The sequence below is a fragment of the Pagrus pagrus genome, assembly GCF_965226575.1.
Source record: "Pagrus pagrus genome assembly, chromosome: 20".
Classification (NCBI taxonomy): Eukaryota; Metazoa; Chordata; class Actinopteri; order Spariformes; family Sparidae; genus Pagrus; species Pagrus pagrus.
Genome location: NC_140207.1, coordinates 26,135,248 through 26,162,706, shown reverse-complemented (window position 1 = coordinate 26,162,706; position 27,459 = coordinate 26,135,248). Strand labels below are relative to the sequence as shown.

Below are 27,459 nucleotides of genomic sequence, written 5' to 3'. Positions count from 1 at the left end.
AGTGAATGACACATTTTTAAGAATGATCAGACAGACAGGCAGTTGAATCCTTCTCTTATGTTTATTTAACTTTCATTACACTGTGTAAAAACACTGGAGTTGACGACTGCAGTTCTTCTCTCTCATAGCAGCAAGGTATGTAAATCAAATCAGGTTATTCTGCCAGACAATAAATAATCTGCCTCTTTGGATGATGTCAATGTTTAAGGAACAACAGATAAAAGCTGCAGTATTAATTTTTATTTTACACAACCTATAAACATATACATATATATTTACTTATATATATGTTTATGTGAATTACTTTGCCTATATTCATAAAAATACAACAGTAGTTTGTAAAATAGATTTGAAGTAGAATATTGAGAATTAGCAATGAGTCCATCATTGTCACAGGATGGCATTCTTGAAATGCAACAAATAACAAAACCAACATGGCTGGAATGCAGTTCATCTCTGAACTTCCTCAGCTCATTTTGAATTGTGTCACATGGAGTCATGTTTGTCAGTGACACTGATGTCTTCATCTCTGCTGAGTGACTTCACTCAGAGCAATCTCCCACAATGACTGTTTCCCAATATCACAACACACAGGTGGGGAGGGAGTAGGGGGCATGTGATATTACAGGCAAGTCTGTCAAAAGACTGTACAAAAGTCACAGTACAATAAAAATATATGTAGCTATATAGTACAACCAGACACACTGCCAACTGTTCAGCTAAACTGGATACTTTGTTTGTACAAACGATACATTTAAGAACAAGAAAAGAGGTCTGTAGCACCATAAGGAGCTTTAGAAGTATGTTAGCAGCTTGATCCAATACCAAAATATATTGCAGTATTGCAGTGTTTCTTACATACACATTCAATAAAGTTCACTGGTACCACTGAAGCTTATAAAGAAGTTTGACATGATTTGCTGAAGGTCTGTGCCTCTCACTGAAGAGCATCTCCTATCAACTGTGGGAGACATTCTGATTTTCCTATTTCTTTTTCCCAGGACACTTGAGATTAGAGTCAGAATTGTGAACTTGATCTAATACCGGACTCCAAATCTGGACCTACGTTCTCTGATGTGCAGAGCTATTTTTCTTTCAACTTTCTTTCAACTTTTCTTTCAAGCAGAGTTTGTTGCTTTTATTCTCCCCACATCACATTTCTGGAGTCTCTCATGTAATCAAATCTGCTATACAAAAAGTTGAAACTGCAGGTCGCTAATTGGAAAATTTGTGTTCATGCAACAGCTTTCAGACAGAAACCACTAAGAAATTCAGTAATATTTCATATGTCATAATATGTCACACTGAGGTCAAAGGATGACAGATGAGGAAAAATCACCCTGGGAGTTATTGAACATATATCTTGTTTGTCTTTTTAAACAACCCATGACAAGATGATATAGCACTATCTAATCGTCCATGTAAGCTTCATTATTGCTTATGCTCTCACCTAAACCAGCGGTTGAATAGTCAAGAAGGACTTCTGAAAAACAAGGCCTACAAAAATCTGTGTTTAAGGTACATTATTTGTTAAAAGACCCCTCAATGAGATACACAGAACACTTGTGCAAGTAAAGCAAAAATGACACTTTGATAGGAAAAACACTGTCAAAATTGTACCTGTAAAAATAAAACATTTTATATTGTATTTACATGTTATTGTTCTCTAAAAGAGCTAAATATATCATCTATACATTTGTAATAAAGGTTTTGAACAAAGGGTATTGGAGGAAATAAAGGCATTCAATTTACAAAAAGTGCTATGAAAAAATTTAGCGGCTTGCTAACATCTCATGTAAAACCACAAACCTTCACAAGATACAAATAGCAAACTTCCATAAATGTTTTTAAACATTACACATTCAACTTTACATATCACACAACCCAGAAAAATATTGTCCATTCATGTCTCCTCAAGTCCTGTCATTCAGGAAAGAAAAGGGGAAGTTAACACTTCTAGTTTATCATCAGTTTTGAATCTCGGAGCACAAAAACAAGATGAGTATTTGAGGTAAATGATAACACTATTGGATTGTGTATCCATAAAACATTTCATGGAATTAAGATGCACCATCTGTTAACTGTGGTGGAAGGGAGAAGGTAAAATTTGGCAAAATCTTTTGCAGGCCGTAAAGTTCACATTTTTTGCCGTATAGTGTGCAGTCCGATATCTTGAAAGGTTAAAAAGTGTCCAAAATGATGTCTATTCTACTGATGAAATATGTTACCTTTATTTTACGAAATAATATAAATAGGCTAACATCACCTTTGTGACTTTTCATCCTTCAGTTTGATTGTTGTAGGGCTGATTATTGATTAAAAAGAAAAATGTAATGTGTACAGTATGATACCAGAGTTTTGATACTGATGCCAAAAGAATATATAAACCAAGTTTTTCAATGAAACCTTTTTTTAAATTATTTTCATTTTACGAAAGAAGCAACAGTCATCAAGTGTTGAGAATGAAAGTTCACTCATGACCTTGGGAACAGTAGTTGGACATAATAGTTTTAACTTACTACATTTTGTACAGCCCTTTAAACAACATCTCGCAGCCTGCATCAAAAAATTGAGTATGCTCAGTTATTATGCAGTTTGTTCTCTTTTCATTTTGTGACACAAAGTGGAATTTTGGTCACATTATCAATTTTAAAATGTTTAAGATGTCCAGTCCAGCCCATCCTCATAAAAATGACCATATAGGTCAAATGCTCAAGCTGCTTATTACAACCCATATTTATTTTTCTAGTTAGGCGGCGACCTCTGGTGGCTTTAGTGATTATTACGGCAGCAATAGAGGACATCAGGTGGCGCAGTACTAAGAGAGACAAAGGTCACAGCATGAGGAGGGAGGGGTGGATGGTTGAGTTAAACAAACACAGGACTTTCACAGAGGAGACTGCTGATCATGTCCCATGTGAAACTAAAAGTTAACGGTGAGTTGTTGTTATTAATGTAGCAAACTTACATCACATACATGACGTAACTGAAGTTACATATGTAATGCACTTATTTTAATCCAAACTTTGATCTTTTCCTAAACCTAACCAAGTAGTTTGGGTGAAAAAACCTAATCTAGTAGTTTTGTTGCCAAAAACTAACCAAATTGCAAGCGCATGACAAAGGTCCAGTACATCTGTCACTGCAACCCTGCAACGGTCATGTTTATGGGAACGGTCATATCCGTCATTTTGTCAGATATGACAGTCGTTAAGGTATGAGGATGTGTTGGCATAAGCAGTCAGACAACAACTCTGTAGTAAAATATGGTAATAACTTAAACATAGTAAGTAATAATAAGTATTATCTAATACTGGCTGAAGAAGGCAGTGTGCCAAAACTAAGAGAGAGTACTGCTTTCCCATTCTTTTATATGTATGCCTGTGAGTCAGCACCTAGCATAGGTGTGTGTTTTCCCTCAGTTGTTATTCAAATTTTGAATTATATCAGGAACTACTGGGTCAAAGAAAAAGACAACAAGAGGAATCTGACCAGACAACTTATGTCAGCATTCAGTAAAGGTTTTGGTATTCAGTGCCACACAGACATTTCAGTCAATACCCAGCCCTACTTTGCTGGCTAGCGATTGCTAGCATGATGTTAACTGTATTAAAAAGGAGACTAGGGTTCTAAACCCAAAGCTAGCAACAGATGGAAAACACATTGTGAGACCTCAGTACCTTGTATGTTTCTCAATGATTTGGAGCATGCCACACAAACCTTATTGGAGGATTCATAATTGTATTTCCAGCAGTATGTTGCATCTTTAAATCTTTTGTTGTGATCTCACAGATGTCTGCTAGGGTTTTCAGAGTGAATGCTATGCGACCGAAGTGACATAGATGGTGCTGAGGTCACACATGAGGCCAACCCAAACTAGGCAAATTTATGTTCAATGCAACACTACCACATTTAGAAAATACATTCAAGAGAGGTAATGGCAGTTGCTAATGACATGTAAAAGCAATGCATCAGTTCAACTGTAGTTAACTGTTGTTAGCAAATGTATCTCTTGAACGTCAATTTTCTGCTTAATGGTCCACTTATCACAGATGTAGTCAGTAACGGCTTGTTCCAATACTTCACTGAAGCTGTAAAATGTTAACACAATCCAATATTCAGACCTAAGTCTGATGTCTTGATGTCTTGTTCATCATTCCAGCATAGATCTTTGGAAATGATGAAATCGTTAATCATTTCGAAGGTTATAAGTGAAAGGTGATGTTAGTAGAAGATACTGTAATGTTTAACTTGTAGGAAACAATGAATAAAAATATACAGTATATGTAACATGCATCTGTTCCAACACAGCCATTATTTGTGCCATTTTCTTTAAAAAAAGCCCTTACGTATTTTTTATGTTGATTTTAAAGGTCCAGTTTATAAGATAGTTGATTGTTGAGTCTCAATCCCTAACTTGACAAATACTCACACTTTAGCTAACGTTCACTTCAACCTAAAGTGTCAGTATTCGACAAGCTGGGAAACCCAAAGCATCAGTATTTGCAGATTTGGGAATGAGACTTAATCAACTATCTTACAAATTGGACCTTTAAATGACAACTGATATATATTTTTTTTAGTTGTGCCTTACTTTAAGAAAAATAAGGCACAACTTCTGCTTACAATGTATGATTTGAGTATGTCCATACTAATGCCTGAGCAGTGAAGCTACTGTACATGACTGTAAGACCTAAAGAAGACAAGGTGGAAATGTGCATTTGTGACTGTGTGGACTGACTGAGGCACTGACCTCCAATCTGAGATGAAATGCAGCTACTGCTCATTAATTCTCTTCAAAACACATAACCAAACATCAGAGAATGCTGAGAGACACCTCTGTCTATGGTTTGGTTAGAGGTGAAAGCCCTGAATGACTGCAGAAAATCGCAAACATTCCACCTAAACAAACAAATTTAAAAGATAAGGGTCACAGATGTGTTCACAGCAAAACGTCTTTCAAAAAAGGTTGTATGTCAATTTTGTATTTTTTTTTAATTACAGATGTCACACCTATCCATGCAGACAATTTTGGTTTATTTTGTCCAGGTTTTGATACTCATACCACCACACCAGTACAATGGAGGTAAAAACAATTCCTAAAGATACTGAACTGAATTTCTCAGTGCCCTTTCACCTCCATTTTTTTGGAGTGAAGACATATTGTATCCAAAAAAACAACATTTTACAATTCCCAAAGCAGTTAAAACTCTCTGCTAACACTTTTAACTGATTTGGTGGTCTTTTAAAGTTTTAAGTAGAAATGGACTACCTAAACAAATGATATAAATCTAGCATGCTTTGGCCAATTTGACTCAATTAAGATTTTCTTCTCAGTTCTTTTCCAGAACTGCCCTGCTTCACATTAATGCAGCTCTACATATTTCGCCTGGGAGATGCCCAAGCACCATTCTAGTCTTCTATTGCCTGTTGGTAAGCGGTGTTTCTGGTACAGTTAAGTGCCTTCCTAAAAGGCACTAGAAGCAGTTAAAGAAGGTGTTTACTGATCAGATTTCAACTGACCCAGAACTCTCTGGTCACATGCCCCTAAAACAGAGCACATGTTTTGTTTCTACCATCTCAAAAATGTGATTTCAGGTGAACAACACTTCCCAAAAGCTAGCTAGTGTGCTTTAATATATATGTATGGCATGAATGCATTTGTGAATTCCCTAAAAGATGTGTGCTGTTAGTCTGCATATCAACACTGATCTTAAAAGACCATCTGAGCACTGAGGATTTGCCTGTATATCTTATTGACCTTTTGAGCCCAGTTGGAAAATTGTAAATACAATTTAAGTAAGAATCAGATGAGATGCTAAGTTTAACTCATTAAAGGATAACTCCACCAATTTTACACATTAAAGTGTATTTAAAGATCTTGGGGAGAACTACTGCATATGTGAAAAAAGTCTTATAAAGCCTTTTGTGGCTCCAGAGGGAGCTGCGTGCAAGCTGATAAATTGCCTCAAGTGATGTCACCCAGTGGCTAAGTTGCATTGTGGGTATTGTAGACACCAGGTTGAGTCCTCCTATAACTCTGTTTGACTCATTATGGGCAATTTAAAAACAAAATCAATATAGCAAAACCAGAGATATCATCTTTTTTTATTCCACATAGTCTTCTTCCTTTTCAAAACCTGCTGCCTACATTACCCACAATGCAACTTAACCACTTAACTTAGCCACTGAGTGACATCACTGGACACTGCAAATGTTCAGGTTACACACAGCTTTCTCTGGAGCTTTCATACTAGCTTCAGCTTTATACTACGTTTTTCACAGATGCAGTAGTACTCCCTGTCAACACACTAATGTGTGTTCCTCTTGTTACTCTTTCAAGAGCAATTACACCGAATCCCTCTTCAAATTTGCATGAAAACTGGAGTGCCACCAGCTATTTCTTTCATATTTATAAACAGTATTTCAATTACTATTCCCATTATTGAGAAAGTGTAAACTGAGTCATCGTGTTTCTACATTTCAGAGAGATCATGTTCACAGATTTAGGCAGAGTAGTCAAAACATACAAAATATGTTTTGTGTGTTAGGAGGTGACTTCCACTTTAATCTCACAGTAAGTGAAGTGAAGCCATGCCTGTAGAAGTCAGAACATGTGGACATTCATTGTCATCATCAAACTGCTGAACTGATTCTCAACTTTCAAGTATTTTGGAATTTACAGTGGACATTATGCTAAATTTGCAGTTTTTCTAAATGTGGTTTAGAAGACTTGCATGTTTAGTCTTAATGGAGGCAAAATATACTTAAGTATGTTTTCTACACCTCTCAAACCTTTGCACAAGTTGAAAATTGATTTATGATGGTGAAAAACATTTAGAGTCAGGCTTCAAAAATGGAATGATGACCAAGGTGTGGCACGGTTAACCATACAAGATTTGCTCTTTGAATATTTGTTTCACATCCCATTCGGCTAAAATACCAAAATAACAGAAAAATCAGGCAGTTTCACATAATGTTACAGTGATTTCTTATACTAGTGAGGAGTTCCACATTGGATGAGAAAAAACTGAATTAGCATTTTTTTTACATTTATATTCTATATGTAGTTCTTGGTTCTAAGATAGAAAGTGGCCATAACATTTGGTAAAGAGTATATTTGCAATTAATCTGGCAATTGTCAATTTCAATTTGAATGTGCATATTGGTGGTGCACATAGTAAAACGTATTGTTTTTCTTCAAATATTAAATGTTTAAACTGGAGTACATCATCTTTTTATTGTTTATGCTATGCTATGCTGCTATTATGCGTTGTCATTTTTTAGATATTGGGGGACGGCAATGCAGTAAGGAGGGTGGGGGTCCAGTGTAAATATCAGTTAAGCTATGGAGTTTTTCCTTTTATTTTCAAAGTCAAGCATTAGGTTCAAACCAAGCTCACAACAATATTTGTAGTTTTTGGAGTCCACAATTTGCATTGTTATAGTTCATGTTTGCATACTGTCCTTGTGATGACTTTTTATAATACGTACCTAGTACAATCTACGACTAAATAGTTTAATTTCAGTCCAACAGCCACAAACAAGTCAACTATACTTCTAAGAAGTCTAAGTCCGACTGAAATGCACAGGTGCTTATCTACATACAGGAAAGGAATGAAGGAGATACTTCATGTGAGTGATCATAATTTTTGCAGGAATAATACCTTCATCCTTGAAGGAGTGCTTGTTTTGTGGTCTTTGATGAAATAGTTTTTTTTTTTGATAACCATTGAAAAATAAGGCACAATGACACAAACAAAGGGAGAGTGGAACAGCTCAGCAGCCATGTTCAAAGCCACCGGCAATGACACATTCAGCTTGTAGTATTAAGTCTTTCTATAAAATAACTCTACTGGGACATTTAACATGGACCCTTTCAGCTGGTAGACTGGGTAGGGCTCATGAATGGCTCACAGTGAATGGTTATGTGTGTTTCTGTTTCATGGTTAAAATGAAACGTAAAACGTAAGAGTAATTTCTCTGTTTTTCAGTGGAGAAATTGGTGGTTGTTAATCCAGATACATGGTTGATCTCAGTTGTCTAACTGGGGATGCTGTGCATGTGCGTGTTTGGTGAAGAGGATGTTCACAGGGTAAAATTGAACAAGGACAACCCTTGGTGTCAGTTCATTCTTATGTACCCTGATGAGATTTGTCTTCTACCTGAACAGTCTACGGTGACATTTAAGTAGGTATAAGCCAGCTCTGTTTGTGTGTGGTTTACTTTGGTTTGGGGATGGGGATAGCTAAGAAAGAGACACATTTCATCATTTACGAAAATGTACTCACTGTTGGAGAATTAAGAATAAACTTTACCAGAAAATCACTAAACTATTATGAAATGTAAAATTGTAATACTGTTGCTCAGTAGTTCCTACCCAGTACCTTGTCTATGACAATGAATAAACTTCGGCTTTATGGATCAAAAGGACCAGACTGATGGTTTTGCATGTTTTAGACTATTTACTACTAATCACATATAATTAAACTTTTTCTGCATAGCATATCAGAGATGTTTCAATTGAGTTTTGCCATTATCCAGGAAGCTGTTAGTTTCCTATTATTTCTCTGAATATTGGAAAGAAAGTTGAGACTTGAAACCAGGTTGTGTAATCCAGCACAGTGAACATGATGTCTGCTTTTACTGCTGACAAGGAGCTGTCATTGTACTGCATGTTAATGCAGTTGTAAGCATATACATTACAATGAGGTTATTGAAAAAAAAAACTATTAGCAGACACGATCACTGGAATGAATTAACCATCTCAAATAAGTGTTTTTTCATGTTGGTTAGTAATCAATGAAACGCATTAGCTGCCTGGAACATTGCAATGTATCTTAAGTCTGATATGGTTTGGGAAATGGTCAGCAGTCATTTAAAGTACATGTATTAAATAGATGTAAATGGGCAAAAACATCCCAAAACTACAGATTGGTCCCTACGACAAAAAAGAAAAACACAAAACAAAGGTCGACTGTGATGACAGACTACATCACAAAGTTCAAAGTGCTGCACAAATAAAACAATATTCATTGCAAAATCTGCATACTAGGGTAAATCTATTCTAAAGCATGGGGAATTAGGTAAAGAAAGGAAAATGTCACTGCAAACAAATTACTATTGTCATTCATCTATGTAAAAGTTATCCAACTCCCAAAAAAACTAATTCATGTTTAAACTGACACACTGTCACGATTAAGTCGTGTCCACATAATTGTGGAAAAACTTTTTTTTGTGGTATATTTCACACTGGTGTTAGTCGTGCAGTGCACAGAGCATTGCTGACTTTTGTGAGCACAGCCCGTGGCTGAATTCTACTGCAATCACAGATTTTATATATATATCTATATATATATAGATAGATACATATAGATATATATTATATATATATCTATATATAAATATATATATACACACACACACACACACACACACACACACACACACACACACGTATATCTTTGAAAAGTCATTTCTGCTGGTAATCAGAACGGATCGTGATAGGTTATATGACTTTCAAATAGCAAGAAACTGAGAATTTGGAAATTGTATTTGCATTAAAACCAAGTACAAGAGGATACATTTTCTACTATTTTGTGACATGTCATGAAGGCATAGTGGTGGTTAATATAAAAGTGTGTGTGTGTGTGTGTGTGTGTGTGTGTGTGTGTGTGTGTGTGTGTGCTGATCATCATGTGTCTGCTAGGTATATTAGTGTCTGCTCATGTTGTCATCTTCACACGTGTTGCTGGTATTTCATTTCGGTGTCTGCTGGTGTTGCTGTGTAGCTCGACATGTGTGTCAGTATGTGTGAGCGTGTGTGTGTGTGTGTGCTATGCGCAGTACATACTGGATCACTGAAAAGCTTGGTGGAAACGGGGCAGTGTGGTGGGTGTGCTCAGGTTGGATATGAAGGAGGAGGGGAGCCCTTGAAGTGGATTCTCTGCAGCCTCTGGGCCGTCGGGGGGATGGGGGGGCAGCTGAACAAGAGATGTGGGCTCTTCGTGAGGTGGATAGGCGACGCCCTGGCCCCCACTGCCCCCTGCGTGGCTGTACGGAGGCCCATTGAGCGGCAGGAAGTTGAAAAGCTGGGAGAAGTCCATCAGAGAGGAGGATGAAGCCAGAGAGTCGCCTACAGAAGCTGCTGCCACCGTTGTGGACATTTTGGACAGGGACACCTCCTGGCTCGTCTCCTCCAGCACGCCCACTTGAGTCTCCAACTCTAGTTTGGAGGAGGTGAGTTGTGGTTCTTGGGCTGCAGAGGATGAAGAGGGCATGCTGCTCTGCAGCTCCATCAGGTAGGTCTCCAGTTCTCCCTTTAGATTTTGCTCCCGCTCCTGTGAGGAGAAGGTGTATGAGGTAAAGTTGGAGCCCAGCGGGTACTTTAAAGAAAAGGGATGTGTAGAGGTGGGGAAGGGCTCTGTGTCCAGGACGGGGCCTGTGTACATGTTGAGCTGGTGCGGCCTCGGTGTCAGCATTCCTGGGAGTTCGCCCTTGATCCCCCCAGACGGCAAGTCATAGACAACTGGCTCCAGCGAATCAGCTGGCTCAGTTTTTACCCTCAGCAGCTCCCGGGCATGGCTCTTTTTCATGTGACGTGTCAGGTGGTCTTTCCTCCCGAAGCGCTGGGCACAGTACTGGCAAAGGAAGTCCTTGCGTCCTGTGTGCACCACCATGTGGCGTCGCACGTCTTTACGGGTGTAAAATCGCCGCTCACAATGCTCGCAGCGATGCTTTTTCTCTTTGGTCCCACCAGAGGACTTGCCAGCGTGTGTTTTGAGGTGTTCCAGAAGAACCCCTGTGCTGGGGAATGGCTGCAGACACACTTGGCAGGTGAGGTCTCCACTGTTGGCGGCGTGGAGGGCGAGGTGGCGTTTGAAGCCCAGCTTGGTGTTGTAGCTCTTGCCACACTCCTGACAGTTGAATGCTTCCTTGTACGGGTCGTGAGTGTGTAGGTGATTCTTTAAGTGATCCTTGCGGTGGAACATTTTCTCACAGTATGAACACTTGTGGTTTTTTTCTGGCGAGTGAGTTGCCATATGCCTTGGAACACAGACACATTCTATAAGAACTCAGAATTGTTGCAATCATGTTTTAAGTAGGCATGCTTTACATCACACATAAACACAAGACCTGAATACTACTATTCATAAACACATAATTCTGACTACTATTGAGCACTATGTTACCAAAGGTGCAAAGAGAAAGCAACATGCTGCAGCCTGCTATGTACTGCTGCTTGTCTGTACCGTAGCAGCTTGTATTTGGAGACGAAAGCCTTGGTGCAGTCAGGATGGGAGCAGCGGTAGGGTCTTTCTCCTGTGTGAGAATATGAGTGCACCTTCAATTTCTCCAGACTGTTGAAAGCTTTCTGACACTCCTGGCAGGGGAAATTTTTCTTCGGCTTCCCCTCTGCTCTCCTGCGCCTCCCCATGGGTGGTGCAAGCTTGGCTTTCTCCAGGATGTGGTCACGGTGGCCCTGGCTTCCCGTGGCCATGGCTCTCTATGGTAGCCCAGCTACATGGACAGGGGCGCAGTGGCCAACTAGTACTGATGCAATTATTCTATCCAGTTTTATGTGCTCAACACCGCCCGGACTCAAAGGCCTGAGAGAGAGAGAGAGAGAGAGAGGATCATTTGAATGGTACTGTTTCAGGCTGACAAAAAACACAAGTCAAGTTTAACTTAATCTCTTTAAATGACCTGTCCTCAATTAGCCTGATAATTCTGCGGGACAACTGGTATCATGAAGCTGGTTATCAACTGGTTCTGGGTTTTGCTAGTTTCATGTAAGGGGTGGGCGGTATACCAGTGTCATCACTGTCACTGGTTGGCATTACAATCAAATATCACAATATTTTTGACCAAACAGCTTTATCTTAATTATGACAATTTAGGGATTGTAGGGGTGACTATTGGAGCTTTACAAACTAATTCATGACTAAGTGGATAAATGCAGGTATTAGAACAAGTAACAGAGTGGTAAGTTATTAAAATTCAACCTTTAAAACCTGGAAAAGACAACATTTATGTCATTCCAAAATCTGGGACCAAATATAGGCTCATATCACAATAACCATATAATATCAATGTATTGCCCAGCCCTAAGTGAGAGTAATGTATAAAAGCAACTACACTGTTAGGAATCCTGTCAGAAATGAAAGCAATTGGTTATCATTCATTAGTGTTGTGAACTACCTGTCCATTTTTAAGAAGCTCTGTGGACACAGGGAAGCAAACTCATCCAGAATTCAGAACTTTTCCCAGTTTATGTCATGGATTTTCTTTAGAAGGAAAAATCATGTAAATACTTATGTTACATTCATAGGCTCTTGCAAAATCTTACAGCTGTGCTCCAAATACATGTTAAGTCAAAAAATGTTAAGTTTGGTCCTCAGAGCTAAATTTAATCTTTTTTTTTATTCTAAGCTTCACCAACTTCTTGTTTTTCACCTGATTGGGTTGAAATTTGTCCTGAACATTATGCTGCAGATCTATGTTCAGAGTTTCAGCTTGAAATTGACTAAAAAGTGCCTTTCACTAATCAGCTCCTTTGGAAAATAACATCATTCTATAATCAATAGTCATGAGCCATATTGTCAGCTCAGGGATTATGTCATATATGCAAAATTACTGAGCTGTAACATTACATTAATGCCATCACACAAAGCAATGCAAATACAGAAGTAGTTACTGTATGTATCGTGTTACATTTTTTTAGCCACAGGAACCTCATTCAGTGATGCAGAATATCTGAGCAAGAATACTGTTTTCATTTTTTGGCCGTCGTAGGTCGTTCTCGCTCTGACTGAACTACTCTTTGTGTTCGTACTGTCCCCTTGCCCTTTGCCCACACTGTCTTTAAAAGAAGACTTCTATAAATCGCAGAACAATCAAATCAAATACATTTTGTTGTCATAGAGCCAGTTTTCTTTAAAATACAACTCAGATTCCCAAAAAGTTGGTCCTCTGTGTAGAATGTCAATAAATATAAAATGCAACAATTTACATACAAACTGTGTTTACTGACAACGCTTTAACAAAGTGTCTTTGAGCCCATGTAGTAAGATCCTTCATACAATCATATGTTTCACAAAGTGGTGAACGATCAACTCCCATTCTGCTGCCACATTTGCATGAAGCTGCCATCTTATTGTGCCTCTTCGCCCAGCCAAATTTAATGCACTGGGATAGACAATATTCATTTCAAGAAAACCCCAGCATGTCATAGCATAGCTAGCTATAGTGATGGATACATTTACTTCCAGCACTGCCTCTGCAAGCTGTGTGGAATTGAATGGAAAGCTATGGCTGCCTAAGATGGTTGGTAAAAATGTTGGTTCTGACAGACAGAAAGGATGTTCAAGGTGGTCGGTAAACAACATGCAGTAAAACGCTTCCGACAAACTTAAATCTGAAACTATGATTTGAACTTTAACTAGAACCATACCAAATATACCCACAATGCAAATATATACTGTATAATGATAGCAACCTGTAATATACTGTATTGGTAGTTTGATTAGAGTGCATAGCATATATAGCATACTGCTGTTGCATGTACTGCTATGGTAACGTTCTGCATTGGAAATAATATTGCAATTAACTTTACATTTCATATACATAAATGTAATTCATGTACATGCAGGTATATGCAATATTAACACATGAATGTTAAGTATGGTAATACTACAGATACAACCACTAATACCACAGATGTAAAGTATTCATAATTTAAAGTAAATGCTCTACAACATGCAAAAACACAGGCATCTTCAGGGGTGTAACTAATTACATCTACTCAAAATACTGTAATTAAGTTGAGAGTAATTTACACTGAAGATTTGTGAAACAGAAACCCTTCTGAATGAATGCTTGCTATTGATAATGCATTAAACATAAAAAAAAGTAACCAATACTATGAGTAGCATTTGAAAAGAAAACTTTGTACTTTTACTTGAGTATTATTTTAATACCAGTATTGTTTACTTGTAACTGAGTAATAGGTCAGTAATGTAACTGTACTTCTACTTGAGTACAGATTTTCAGTACTCTTTGCATCACTGGGTATCGTTTGTGTTGTTTAGTTACTGTGACACTACGACACAGCTGATTTGTATTTTAATTCTGTTACACTTGACCCTTATGTAGAAATGCTATTTTACCTGCTCAGGGTCACCCAGTGTAACACTGCAGCAAGCAGGGCAACACGCCTGTCCAAGCAGGAGATGCTCACATGAAGGCCTCCATGACAAACTGATGTGAGTGGTCAGATACCTGGACCACCCCAAATCCCTGACCACTCCATCTTACTGTCACAAGTGGCATTATGAAAACAACAAAAAAACAACAACAACAAAAAACAAGATTGCTTGGTCTCTGGTGTTGCTGCTTGTAGTTTTCTCGAGAACTTCTCACACTTTACACCGACTGTTTGGGGTTATCAAAATGTTAACATTAAAATTCAACTAAGCTGACACCTTGTTAGGGGTAACCAGTGCTGTTGAGAGAGATGGTTAACCAAACCCTCTCTCTACATGGTTATATAGTCGGGCACAAAGTAGTCTAGTGCAACACCTTACACTTATTTTGTTATTGATTAATCAAACTGATTTAAAAAAAAAAAAAAACGTTTAATGATATCTATCTCCAGCAATACACCTGCCAAGTGTGAAGTTGATCAGATGAACGGTTTGCAAGGTATACAAAGCATAGAAAGATATTCCTTGCTTTATTGTTAGATGGCTGGCAGAGATTCTTTGTGCAAAATCTGTAAAAGCTCTAAAGCCAAAACCAATTCCATGCACCTCCATGTATACAATGCTTTTGACAAAAAGACTACTTCAAATTCGCTCCTCTACAGTAATCAGCTTCCACTACAGACTGTCAGAGTCTGTCCCCATCAGCTTTGTTTTAGTCCACAGACATGTTAACAACATGTTATGACAACTGGATTTTCCATAATTTGTTGTGTATTCTATACAAAGAAGTCTATAGAATTTTAGCTCTTTCCTTAATCCAATCATGTTTTCAAAGAAACATGGAATTTAATAAAATACAAATCGATTATACTGTGTTGAATAGACACAGGAGATATCCCACAGAGAGAAACCACCCAGATAAATAAATCACATCTGCCATCACTCATTCTCTCATTATATTACTGAAAATTCATACAGTTCACCCTTGCAGAATTATCAGTCAGCAAATGTTGACATGAGCTGCAATTCATTCAATATTTATTCATAAGGAACAACGCAAAAGAAACCAAATGACAGCTAAAATAAAAAAGATGCCAGATCATTCCTTCTGCTTCATTTCGAACAGTATTTCTGTAATTCAATTCAACTTAAGATTTTGTGATTTTAAGACATGAGAATTGAGTCTATTGCTATTGAGTTGAAAGGTTATTACAATAACTTACGTCTGCAGTGATTCGTACTTTTCTAGCAGAAATTAATAAAATTGCTGCAAATAACTATATTGAACTATTTTGCAATGATTAAAACTTATCACTGAATGACATTTTAAAGATCTTAACTTTTTTAATATCAGAAAAAAATTGAGTACTCCTCACCAAAAAATGCTAAATGATTTAATTCTCATTACTGAGCCTTAATTTAAACACAACATTTTATATTAACACATCCATATGTATGTTTATTATTAATATTTTATCTCTGTCAATGCTTTCTGTTTTTGTTTGACATTTTTAATGCCATTACTACTACTACTACTACTACTACTACTACTACTACTACTAATAATAATAATAACAATAATACAGATAGAGATACAAGATACATTATATATCTTCACTCACTTATATAAGCTGCTTGTCCTAACTTTACATAATAAAATACTAATTTAGCTAATTCAAATTATTTTTGTTGGAATGTCTTGAATGTTAAAGTGTTGTAACTGACACACAACTATATCATTAATATAAGTCTCAAGACAAAAATGCTTGATATTTTTAAGACTTATAGAGCTGTCATTTAGCTGAAACAACATTTTCACAACAGCAGGATCATACTGCACGTAAAAAAGATCTAATCATGGCTGAAATAAAACTGCTTCAATCTAGGCTCATTTCTACAAAAATAACCCGGCATAAGGAAGAGTAGAGCAGGCTTTAAAAAGTAACACATTAATTATTTCGCCTTCAAAACAACAGTAGCAACTGATGTGTCATCATCAAACATTTAAGTTCTTAAAACAGGTATAAACTGTTATATTCTGTTCAAATTAGCAAAAACAAGTCATTAAGGATACAAGTTTCATTTCTATGAGAACTGAGCAGTCAGACCACATTATTCCCTCCTATAGCTTTTCAGTCAAGATTAAACATACAGTAGAACATTTCCTTTTAGTGTCAATAGCATTTAAAGTCTCATGTAAAGCAAACAGCAAACTATCTGAATCAAAGAGAGGGCTGCTCCCATGCACCTCACTCTGCCTTGGTACATTAGCATAATAAATCAGGAGTTCTTTATATTGATGAACACAAACACATGCGATCAGCCGCCAGACTGGTATCAGTCACTATCCGCTAGCCTGTGTAAAAGACCAGAGTCAGTCAGTATTCACGGAGCAGTAAACAGCAGAGTTCAGCTCTTGTTTTGGGTAGAAGACAGGTATAAACAGAGAGCAACACTGACAACACTTCCCCTCAGGAACTGTTGCTATATCAGCTTTCTAACCACGACACCAACAACCTGGCTGCTTTAACTCAACAACAACCGTCTGAGCTCCAAACTGTTCAGGTTTACACAGCACCAGCTCGTGTTTAACGCTCAATACATTGACACGACAGGCTCCTGTAGCCTGCGCTCTAATGTCGGCAGCAGCTATACAACCAAATCTAAATACGAAATACAAACGTGCACGGTAGCCTCCAACCTGCCACACCAATCAAACTAAACACAAGTTGACTTTTGGCGTCTTCAGAAGTGGCCGGCAGTAAGTTGGGACGCAGGCTGCACATGCAAATCTTAAGCATTGCCTATAGTTTGCCTTAAGTTCTTCCTCCATTTTGCTACTTTATTGACAAGCAATTTCTTTCCGTTTCTTGTTTATTAGCCTTGCAGCGGGTCATAGCCGAACTGTCATCTATATGCCACAGTGATCGATACCTTCAGTGGGTGAAAAAGCGACATAGCGTATAGCTTAAAAGAGAAATAGCATGAGAAAACAGTACTGTAGCCGCTACATGGTTGCATTTGGCGTTATAGACAGGAGATGCTTGAATCGATAAGGACATGTTGACACTGCTTCTGATGAAGTGTGAAAATGAGGCAAAACATGTGAATGCAGATAGAGGGATAATTGGCATTATTGCTGAATCCAAGTGCGCCTGTTCCAGTCGGTGCTTATCCACTGCCGTTGTTATTATATTAAAAAAATAATAATGTAAGTGAGGAGGCTATGTTCAACTTTACTCAACTTTCAACCTTCATTCTACTGGTTCCTGTGGTCTTTAACGATCGTGGACACGCACCGTGACACTAATATCCCCAGTGACATAATTCAATTTTAAAAAAATCAATGCTTGTGCCTTCCCTCTGTTTTCTCTGTGGTCCCAAACTGGGTACTGATTAACACAAACTTTTCCCCAGCTCACCCCTCTCTCATAATTTAAATAACCCCGATATTTTAATTCAAAAACTGAGTCACCGTTTACTTAATTTACATCAAACTTACCCCGGACGCTTTAGCATCCTTTCTGTTGAGTTTTTCTTGACTTTCAACTATTTTCCGAATTTTTAATAATTTTTTTCTCATATTTTTTGCTAGACGCGGCGGGCCTGAAAATTGTTTGCTTTCCCGTCTTTCGAGCAGCCATTGTGTATGCGCTGCGATGCAACCGCACTAGGGTTAAGCCACGCCCACTTTAAGTTCCGCCCACTTGAGCTTTTTGATTTGTGTAAGACGCTGCCACTTTTACTTCAATGTCAGTAACAGTCCCTTTCAATAAAAGTCAATTTTTGGACTTGCTAGATATACTGTCAATCGTTAAAACTTGGTTAAGTCCAATTTACAAGGATAGGAAGACCAACATGCCAGCCAATAAATCCTATTGGTCCATGGGATTGTCAGTCTACGTCGGTACTTTTCAGGGGTTGTTATTGGAGGATGTTGCTGTCAGTTGTCGGTGACGGTGTGGGTGATTTTCCTGGTGCGCTGTTGCAGTAACTACACTGGGGCTGTCTTGAGCATGACGGGAAGGTTGTACCTACCCTATGGCTTGTGTAGCTTCATCAGCTAGCCACATGTAGTGTAGGCTACAGCTGCTCACTAGCTTTTTGGAGCAAGAGACTGCTAGCATTCCAAGGGATATATATGTCAATGCCAAATTTGAATTGCTAAAGAATGCGTGAATAGCCATTGCGAGTTATTTCGGTCTTTTTATTTTTATTTTTAAAAACTGGATAACCTTCACTGGTGTCCACAAGTCACTAACCTAGCGCTGGAAACAAGTCGGTCAAAGGTAGGTTTTAACGTTGTGTAGCTGTACCTCCATTCACCCCTAACTTTAGCAATTCGAACTATCTAAAGCTTTGTTAAATGATGCACCGCTGCTAAGTTTCCCCGTTCACCGTTTGATAACATCAGTGAAGGTCACGTTTGTTACGATGTAGCAACTTTACCTACAGTGAAGGAAACACAGCTGCGCCAAACTCCGTTGACAAATTTTGCAATTATGTATGACATGTTGATTGTAACATTTACACTACAGGGCGATATGAACAAAGATAGCGTCTACAAGAGAAAAAGAGGCAGTTTACAGTTCGTCATACATTTTACACAACAAACAGTAATCATTTTAATAGAAATAATGAATAAAAAATGTCAATTCCACCAAAATAATGTAGTCGAAGCAGAAAGCGTAAACCTAAGATGAAGGTTCAACTTGTACAAATTGACTGTGAGTGTGAAACCTTAGCAAGTTTAAGTTTAGTAGACTAAGTAAGAGTTTTGCATTGAAAAATGGCTGGTGGACTTGTACATTTGAATAGACTGGAAGACTTACTGTACTGTACACACTACAAGCTGCACCACTGCACATATTTATTACTATTATATTTATTATTTTTTTATACTTACATTGCACTACTGCCTTGTACGTTTTACTTACTTACCTTGTACTGTTTTACTTTATTTTATGTTTGTGTGAAATACTCGGATGCTGCTAGAGTTTCGTTGTACACTTGTGCAATGACAATAAAAGGATTCTGATTCTGATTCTGACTTCCCTAGACAAGAAAATAGATGAGAACATTTTAAAAACCAAAATTATGACCAATATTAGTTTATTGCTGGTACATCAGTGTATGTTGGCTGACAAATAACAAGGACAAGCAGTACTGTATGCCAAAGATAATTTATGTTTGAGGTCACAAAAGAGTACGGTTAAACTTAAGATTCATGAATACATACAAATGAAATTGTCAGTGGCATATACAATATTACATGATGCTATTTTGAAGCTTACTATTTAAAAAATGCTGTTTTTGCAGTTCAAGGCAAAGTTGAGGGGTCCTTATCAAAAATATTTGTTCACATCATACTTTTCTGTTAAAAAAATGCATAATAAATGCTACAAGTAGCTACCAGATTGGTTTTACTCTCAAATATCAAGTTAGGCAGGTCTTGAAAAATTCAGCAGCAGTAGTCAGTGGTCAGAATTGACTTCTTGTTCTCATGAGTCAATGGAAAAAAGTCATTAGGGACTATTTGAATTGAAAAGGTCTATTAATCTCCTCTATTCTGCCAGACCTTCTGGTGGGGCTCTTAGAACTTGAGATAAGGATTTGCAATTAGTTTTTTTATTAAACAAGTTATGAACCAGTTTATAAAAGTAAACAGACAAATTAGCATAAATCAACTGATATTGAATCAGTCAACATGTACATTATTTCTCATTTCCATCAGAAAGTGTAAAAATAAAAACTTGATTCACTTTTGTATTTTAAAATTTGGGCATTTTGCGACTTTATTAGTACAAAAAACTCCCACACACCATCCACTTCCAAAACATTTGAGTACAAAGACCTTCATCAGGTTATTTTAAAAGACAAAAGGAGAGACCATCTTAGATAGGTTGTTTGACCCATGGGACCAAACGGGTCACACTATAGACTGACTAATACTATAAAATACTATGAATCACACCTGGACCAATAAATTCACGTGATGACAGAAAACTAGGGATGTAACGATACCAAAAACTCATGGTGCAGTATCTCAATGAAAATTAGTACACAATAGGATATTTGTCACAATATTTAAATAACATAGAAAAAGATGACTTGAACAATGTCCTTTAGGTACCTCTGCTTTCCTACAGTAAAATAAAAGTAACTGGTCATGACCTTTGCATGTACAAAAAGTAGCCATGAATTGTTTTTGCCAGTGAATGATTGGACTATGTATAATTGCAAAACAATACAGCAGCCAGCATCCAGTAACAATCCCTCCCCCCCTCCGGTTGTACAGCAGGAGGGTCCCACTGATCTCCCTCCCTCTTGTTGTCCAGCAGACGACCAGGGCCACAAAATCTCTGTCAGCGTAACTGACATGTTATTATGTGTTAACTGTATGTTCAGTGGCTGTCTGGTGTTAATGGGTTGATGTTGTGTTTTTCTCATGGTTGGTTTGTAAAAACAAACAGCTGGCGGAGGAGCTGATGCAGCAGATTGTGAGCCATAGTTTCCCTGCCGGTTGACACACCGACGACTGGCTGTCGCAGCTGCAGTGCCTCTGGGCTTGTTAGGTGAAGCAGACAGGCCGAGTGGTGAGCCACTATGCAGAAGCTAACAAAAGGCAGTACAAAAAGACCATATCTTAAATAATTACATATGGAAAAGATACAATGTAGAAAATAGTCTGTGTCTGGAAAAAAAGACTATCTTATCACAACAAGAAATTACAGAATAGAAGTAGTTTGTCATTCAAACCCCTTGGAGACATAAGTCTGTAAAGTCTTTGAAGATCCAATAGGCTTCATGTCTCTTTAACAGCAAGTCAGAATCCAAAAGTGCAAAATTTAATAAAATTACAGTAGAGAAATGACACAAAATAAGGAGAAAGATGTGGAATGGTGGAATGGAACAGTCCCTGGCCAGGTTTGAACTGGGGATGTCAGAGTTCTTGGTCAGAACCTTAACCCCAAGGAGATGATGGCGCCCCTCAATTTTCAATTTTTACCACTAAGCAAAATCTGTTTTTTTGAACAATCTGTGTTTTATCATTAAGAATCTAGCTACACTCTCACAAATATAAGTTTTTGTTTCAGGAGAGAATTCAGAAATAAGGGCTGAGGGTTGTTTCAGCATTGACATCTCAATGTGTGCATGTGTGGGAGGTGGTGGCCTAAAGGTTAGAGCAGCAAGCTTGTGAATGGAAGGTCCCCCTGGACTGGCAAGATAAGTCTGGGATGGGAAAGTAAAAGACAGCGCTTTCCCCTCCCTCATCACCACCAGTGAGGTTCCCTTCAGTAAGACTCTTAACCCTGACTGCTTCAGTGGAGCTGCTCAGTGGCCAGCAGATCAGACTGTGGTAGTACTGGGAAGCTTCCAGGTGTCATATGTAACTGTGTGAATGTGATCAGGGCAGCATTGCTCTCCGTGAACTCTCTCTGAACAAACACAGGTTTACAAAATATATATACATATATTCACATTGCAGGAAATGAACTGTCATATGAACTCAAACACATTCTGTTTTCACCCTGGTCGGTTGGTTTGTTGGTTTGTCAGCAGGAGTGCACAAAAACTACTGAACAGATTTCCATGTAACTTGGATGGAGGATTGGTCTCAGCCCAGAATATACCCTATTCATTTTTGGTGTGGATCTGGATAAAGGGACAGATACAGGAATATTTCTCACTTTTCTTTAACATTGCAGGATAAGGCATTTTCAACGTCATTGTTAATTTCTCAGGGAATAATGCATGGATCTTGATAAAAAAAATCAGGTGCATTCAGGTGGTTGGTATTTATGGCTTAAATTATGGTTAAGCAGTCATGGGTGGTTAACATTTAGAGTGATACAGGGCTATCGAGTTTGATATTGGATTAGGCTTGAATCAAATTAAAGGGGATTGTTGGGCCTTGGTGGAGGTATGCGCTCTTGTGGCATTTAAGTTCTTGACCAATTCATAAAACAAATTAGGTCCTGCTGGTTTGATACCACCAGACTATGGAGCAGCTTCATTCCCCAGGCTGTGAGACTGCTCAATTCATCATCAACTTTCCATTTTCCAAGATAGACAGAGCAGCACTCAAAGGACTCAAACATTGTTTTGTTTTTCAATCCCTTGTGATTTAAAAAATGACAATAAATTTGTGTTTACTGTGATATAAAATGGAGGAAACTGAACCTCTTTATGTTGTTCCTGTGCACACAGATGCAAATGGATAAAAATGCAAGAAAAGTTCGGAATCAGGACATTAACCCATGCATTGAAGTAAGCTTACCGACCCATTACATCCTACACTGTGTCAAACATCTGCCTGCTGCTGGGACGTGACGGTGTCTTTACATTTCTAATCCTGTCCTGGTTTTGGAACTTCTTCTCTTTTCAGGAAAGTGATGCCTCCCAGAAGTGTTTGGAAGCATACAACTACGATAAGAGCATGTGTTCAGCCTATTTCCAGAGATATAAGAACTGCAGGAAATGCTGGGTGAGTGTATGTTTCCAGAATCAAAGAGAACAAACTGAAGAAACTGGTCTGAAAAGAAATATAAGAATTTAAGACATTATGCATGTTTTATCTGTACATGAGAGGTCATAAGAAGACTACAGTTGGATGCAGGGAAGGCATGCTCATCATCACAGACAGCCAGGCTTTGCTTACCTGTAGCCACACTTTTGGCTTCTTGTCCTTGACGCTGCAGTACTGACACCCACTGGTTGTTCAGTGTGCCTGCACACTGTGGTTGTCAAGAAGCAGTAAGTGACACCATGGCTTTGTTCAGACTGCAGGCTAATCAGAAGCCTGGCTGTCCGCACTGTTATTTAAGAGTGATCAGATCAGATTTGTGTGTCTAGACATCATCACCCTATCTGCATGGGTTGCTGTGGTAACACCATAGGTGACAATAACAATGTATGCTGGTGACATGGCTTTCCAATGCAGAAGCATGAGAAATGGAGAAGACATGGAATCTTTTCAGTTGCTTTTCCGTTACTCTTGATTTGACATTGTTGTTGTGTGTTGTGATGCAAGTGACGTAAAAGATCTCTTTGAAATAGTTTGGATCTAATTTGCAAAAATCACATTTTTTTTTTTAATCCTTTTTTATTGAGTTACATCAAGGTCCATACAAACATTGTTATCATTGCATAGGGCTTAATATCCCTATCTGTAAATGCCTTCTGTAAGATACAGTTGTAACAAAAGGTAATACAGCTGAGTTTAAGCAAATCATACAGAAGCAAATAAGGACCAATAAGTAAATAAAAATACAGCTGAAAAATAGGAAATTCAATCAAAAATGGTTAACCAAACTTAATAGGAAATAGAACTAAACTGATTTGTTGGGTTGTGCCTTCATATCCGTTTTTCCAGTTATGGCCTTCCTGCCAGCTGCACTTCAAATCTGAAATAAACACGAGAGGCCTAAACATGAGAGATAACATTTTCTAATGGCAGGGCTCCCAAATACATGCTCTCTAGTTTGAATGGAATGTCTACCTGGAAACTGTTTTGCAAAACTCTATGAACCTCCTGCCAGAAAGGAATAAATAATGGGCAGGACCAGAATACATGATAATGATTTGCCTCAGGGAACCCACACTGTCTTCAGCAGCTGGAGGATTTGGTATGATGACTCTTTTGAAGTGGAGTAATACAGAACCTAATGTGGTTCACTAACAAAACTTTAAGTTGAGCTTGAAGTTTTTCATTGCAGCACACATAATTATCCCATTCTTCTTTCATTATACTTAGGTTGCCTACCTTTTTCCATTTTTGTTTGACACACAATGTGTTACATTTTTTGTAGACAATGTTTTTTACACAAAGAACGAAAAGAGTGTTAATGTATAACATCTGGCAAAGGCCCAAATAATAAAGAATTTGTTGGAGACAGTGTTTTGCAAACTCAACAACCCCTTTTTTTTAAGGGGCAGCATGTTTACTGTCAACAAAATGTTGTCTTCTTTCATAAATTTAGTGTAAATGGGGAAATCGGTGTAAACAGTGTGTTTAAACAGCTGCTAAATGTTGGAAGGTAAGATGCACTTAAAGGAATAGTTCACTCTAAAACAAAATTCAGTCAATATCGACTCACCCTCATGCTGGTGATAAGTCCGGTGTAGTTTCTTATTCCTCAAAGTGCAGCTGGAGACCCGCGGGGCTACTCTCCGGCAACGATAATCCATATAACGAGCGTAAGTGGCGCCCGGGAGAAAAGGTCCATAAAACTACACAAAAACTTTGTAATATTCCTCCATACTGCTCGTCCGCTGCAATCCAAGTGTCCTGAAGTGGTGACATCCAGAGTTTACTCGAAACACGTCATTTCGTACATTTTTCTAGCCTAAACGGTCACTATGCTGTGTTTACACGGAGGCACGCTCCGCGTTCACGCGAGTCTCCCTCACAGCGTTTGGACTACGGAAGCCGCGCCAGACAAGATGAACGAGACTCGCGATAGATACACACCGGTATTTACATGCTGCTGTGAGTTTCAAAGTTTCAAATCACCAGTGCAGCAGATCCCTCTTGTGTTTGTGTGTCACTCGGGGGCTCACAGCAGGATGTAAATACCGGTGTGTATCTATCACAAGTCTCATTCATCTTGTCCGGCGCGGCTTCCGTAGTGCAATCGGCTGTGAGGGAGACTCGCGTGAACGCGGAGCGTGCCTCCGTGTAAACACAGCATAGTGACTGTTTAGGCTGTAAAAATTTACTAAATGACTTGTTTCGAGTAAACTCTGGATGTTGCCACTTCAGGACACTTGGATTGCAGCGGACGAGCAGTATGGAGGAATATTACTAAGTTTTTGTGTAGTTTTATGGACCTTTTCTCCCGGGCGCCACTTACGCTCGTTATATGGATTATCGTTGCCAGAGAGTAGCCCCGCGGGAAACTACACTGGACTTCTCATCAGCATGTGGGTGAGTCGATAATGACTGAATTTTGTTTTAGAGTGAACTATTCCTTTAAGACACAGAAGCAGACAGGCTGGTACAGCCGACACTTTTTACAAGGAAACAAACAACTGTCTGGAGATATTCCGGTTACTACTTTAATGGTTAGTTAGTTGACACAGCCAGTGTGTTCACAAACATCTGCTGGTACATGGGCTTGTTAAGAAAACCCACAAATGTAATTTATATTACAGTGAACCAAATGGAAATCAGACAGTGTGTAATCCATTCTGCCTGTTGTTGTGGCTTCTTCTTCTTCCTGTTTACAGAGGATGTCAGTTGAGTAGGCGGTCCTTCAGAGTGGCCCAGGACACGTGTACACACTGCTTAAAGAATGTGGTCAAATGCAGCCCAGACCACCTCCGAATGTGATCTGAGTGATCGGATTTAAAAGCGTCCTCAATGCATCTTGGCTGCATTCACACCCGTACTTGGAGCTGTCCACTTGAGATCACTCAGGATGCATCTTAACATTATGTCTGGACAGGACAATATATGTCTGAAAGGGGCTTTAGTTTATAGTATGTTCCACATCCATAAACACTGTTTACCACACTTCCCTTATTTCAACCAATAGAATATTTTCTTGAAACCCTCCTCACCTGTCTAATGTCTGTGCCATTCAAACTACACTCCTCCTCCTCCAAGCTCGGGCTTGGATGAACCTGATGATGTCATAGTGATGTCATTATTTTCTCAGTTTTGACACAGCTCTGCCAGAGCAACGGATGATGTAAAAAAATATTTTTTCATAGACAGTTAAAGGTAGGGAAGGCGATTCTGGAGAGAGGTAGTCGATTGTTGAGTTTCATTCTAAGACTGTCAAAGACAGATCGTTTGGGTTGGTGTTCGGCCCGAAATTCTAACCCAAAGCGTCGGTTTTGGTATTTGATAACCTGGGAATGAGACTGAACAAACAACTATCTTTCTCCAGAATTGCCTTCCCTACCTTTTACCATGAAATGAAACTTGGCCTTGATCAGTAAATTGGTAGAGCGATCTGTTAATACAAACAAGCCCAGCTGCATCTGCTTCCATTGTGAATAGAGATGTATCTCTGGTTTCTTTGCAGCACAACATCATGCTGCAGAGGAGAAGAGAAGGCGTGAAACCTGACATGCCAACTGCTGCAGAGAGGCAGGAGCTGCTCACTGCTATCGGAGGCAAACCATACTAAGAGTCAACTGAGTGGGCTTCACAGAGACACTGAAGACCAGCAGACCCACACGCTCATTTACTACAGGCCCACCCTTCCGATGATGCCACTACCCCACATAGGATGGGTGGGTACTGTGATCCAAGGCCAGAACTGTCCTCTTGCTCAGGTGACCATCTGTTGCTGGTCTGTTCTCAAATAAAATGGAACAAGCAGGAAGTAACAGAATGAGAAGATTGTTAATATACCTCAATACATAATCAATGTGACACAAACTGCAACAATGTAAAGGACATTAACAAGCTTTCTAAGCACTTTTGTTTGAAAGGAAAAGTCTTGTGCCCGCTTTGAATTGTTAAATTATTACAAAACCAATTTACAACTGCTGAGATATTATGTGTAGATTTCATCACGAATATTCAAAGTCCGAAGTAGACACATGCTTAACCCATGAGTTAATGTGTCAACATGTGAAAGAACCTGTGTTGATGACTACTTCTTGTTGAATATCTATGGATTTCAACCCACAAATATGGTAAAGTGCGCAGCCTGTGCAATGGACATTTCTTTCATTTGTCTGTACTTAATAAAAAAAGGAGAATGGGAATAGTATGTGTCATTGTTTCCCTAATGTTTGATTTACCGCCTCAAATATACCTCTGCCAAGGAGGTTATGTGTTTTTTTTGTTGTTCTTTTACCATTGTCTCTTTGTGGGTTGGTTGGTTTGTCAGCAGGAATACACAAAAACTACTGAACTGATTTCCACCAAACTTGGGTGGAGGATAAGTTTTGGCCCAGAATAGACCCCGTTAATTTTTAGTTTGGAATCGGATAAAGGGACGGATCCAGAATGTTTTCTCCCACAGAAAGGTATGGCTACATGAGAATTTCTCACTTTCTGTAACATTGTGAGATAGGGTGTCATTGCCATTTTCGTTAATTTGGCAAGGAATAAAGCATGGATCTTGACTTAAAAAAATCTGGCGTATTTAGGTGGCAGATCTCTATGAGTGAGTACAGGTTGATGCACCTACCTCTGGTGAGCTTAATTTATGGTTAAGCAGTGACGGGTGGTTTAAAATGTCAAGTGATACAGGGTTTGATATTGGATTAGGCTTTATTTAATTAAACAGAC

The 27,459-nt window shown here is 38.6% G+C and overlaps 2 protein-coding genes across 4 annotated transcripts; one reads left to right on the top strand and one right to left on the bottom strand.

Moving 5' to 3' along the window:
• Nucleotides 1-9,347: 9,347 nt before the first annotated feature.
• On the bottom strand, nucleotides 9,348-17,812 carry plag1 (pleiomorphic adenoma gene 1). 2 transcript variants are annotated; one of them, XM_084340195.1, is made up of 3 exons: nucleotides 17,707-17,812; nucleotides 11,253-11,609; nucleotides 9,348-11,046 (listed from the first exon to the last, which is right to left on the bottom strand). In XM_084340195.1, exons 2-3 carry the CDS (start codon nucleotides 11,498-11,500, stop codon nucleotides 9,858-9,860), a joined length of 1,437 nt encoding a protein of 478 aa, XP_084196321.1. In that variant the 5' UTR covers nucleotides 11,501-11,609; nucleotides 17,707-17,812; the 3' UTR covers nucleotides 9,348-9,857. The 2 variants fall into 2 exon arrangements, with proteins under 2 accessions (XP_084196321.1, XP_084196322.1); XM_084340196.1 differs by lacking the exon at nucleotides 17,707-17,812 and adding an exon at nucleotides 12,202-12,276.
• A 340-nt stretch (nucleotides 17,813-18,152) lies between these two features.
• chchd7 (coiled-coil-helix-coiled-coil-helix domain containing 7) lies at nucleotides 18,153-26,932 on the top strand. Of its 2 annotated transcripts, XM_084340659.1 has the most exons (5): nucleotides 18,153-18,493; nucleotides 20,678-20,800; nucleotides 22,416-22,475; nucleotides 22,594-22,692; nucleotides 26,240-26,932. In XM_084340659.1, exons 3-5 carry the CDS (start codon nucleotides 22,416-22,418, stop codon nucleotides 26,342-26,344), a joined length of 264 nt encoding a protein of 87 aa, XP_084196785.1. In that variant the 5' UTR covers nucleotides 18,153-18,493; nucleotides 20,678-20,800; the 3' UTR covers nucleotides 26,345-26,932. The 2 variants fall into 2 exon arrangements, with proteins under 2 accessions (XP_084196785.1, XP_084196784.1); XM_084340658.1 differs by lacking the exon at nucleotides 20,678-20,800 and having other exon boundaries at nucleotides 18,156-18,493.
• Nucleotides 26,933-27,459: the final 527 nt, after the last annotated feature.

Excerpts from the sequence above, each read along its gene's own strand:
- plag1 (XM_084340195.1), bottom strand. The coding sequence starts at position 11,500 with ATGGCCACGGGAAGCCAGGGCCACCGTGACCACATCCTGGAGAAAGCC. Across the intron at positions 11,047-11,252 it reads TCCAAATACAAGCTGCTACG|GCATATGGCAACTCACTCGC; the intron begins GTACAGACAAGC and ends CTGTGTTCCAAG.
- chchd7 (XM_084340659.1), top strand. The coding sequence starts at position 22,416 with ATGCAAATGGATAAAAATGCAAGAAAAGTTCGGAATCAGGACATTAAC. Across the intron at positions 22,476-22,593 it reads ACATTAACCCATGCATTGAA|GAAAGTGATGCCTCCCAGAA; the intron begins GTAAGCTTACCG and ends TTCTCTTTTCAG. Across the intron at positions 22,693-26,239 it reads AGAACTGCAGGAAATGCTGG|CACAACATCATGCTGCAGAG; the intron begins GTGAGTGTATGT and ends GTTTCTTTGCAG.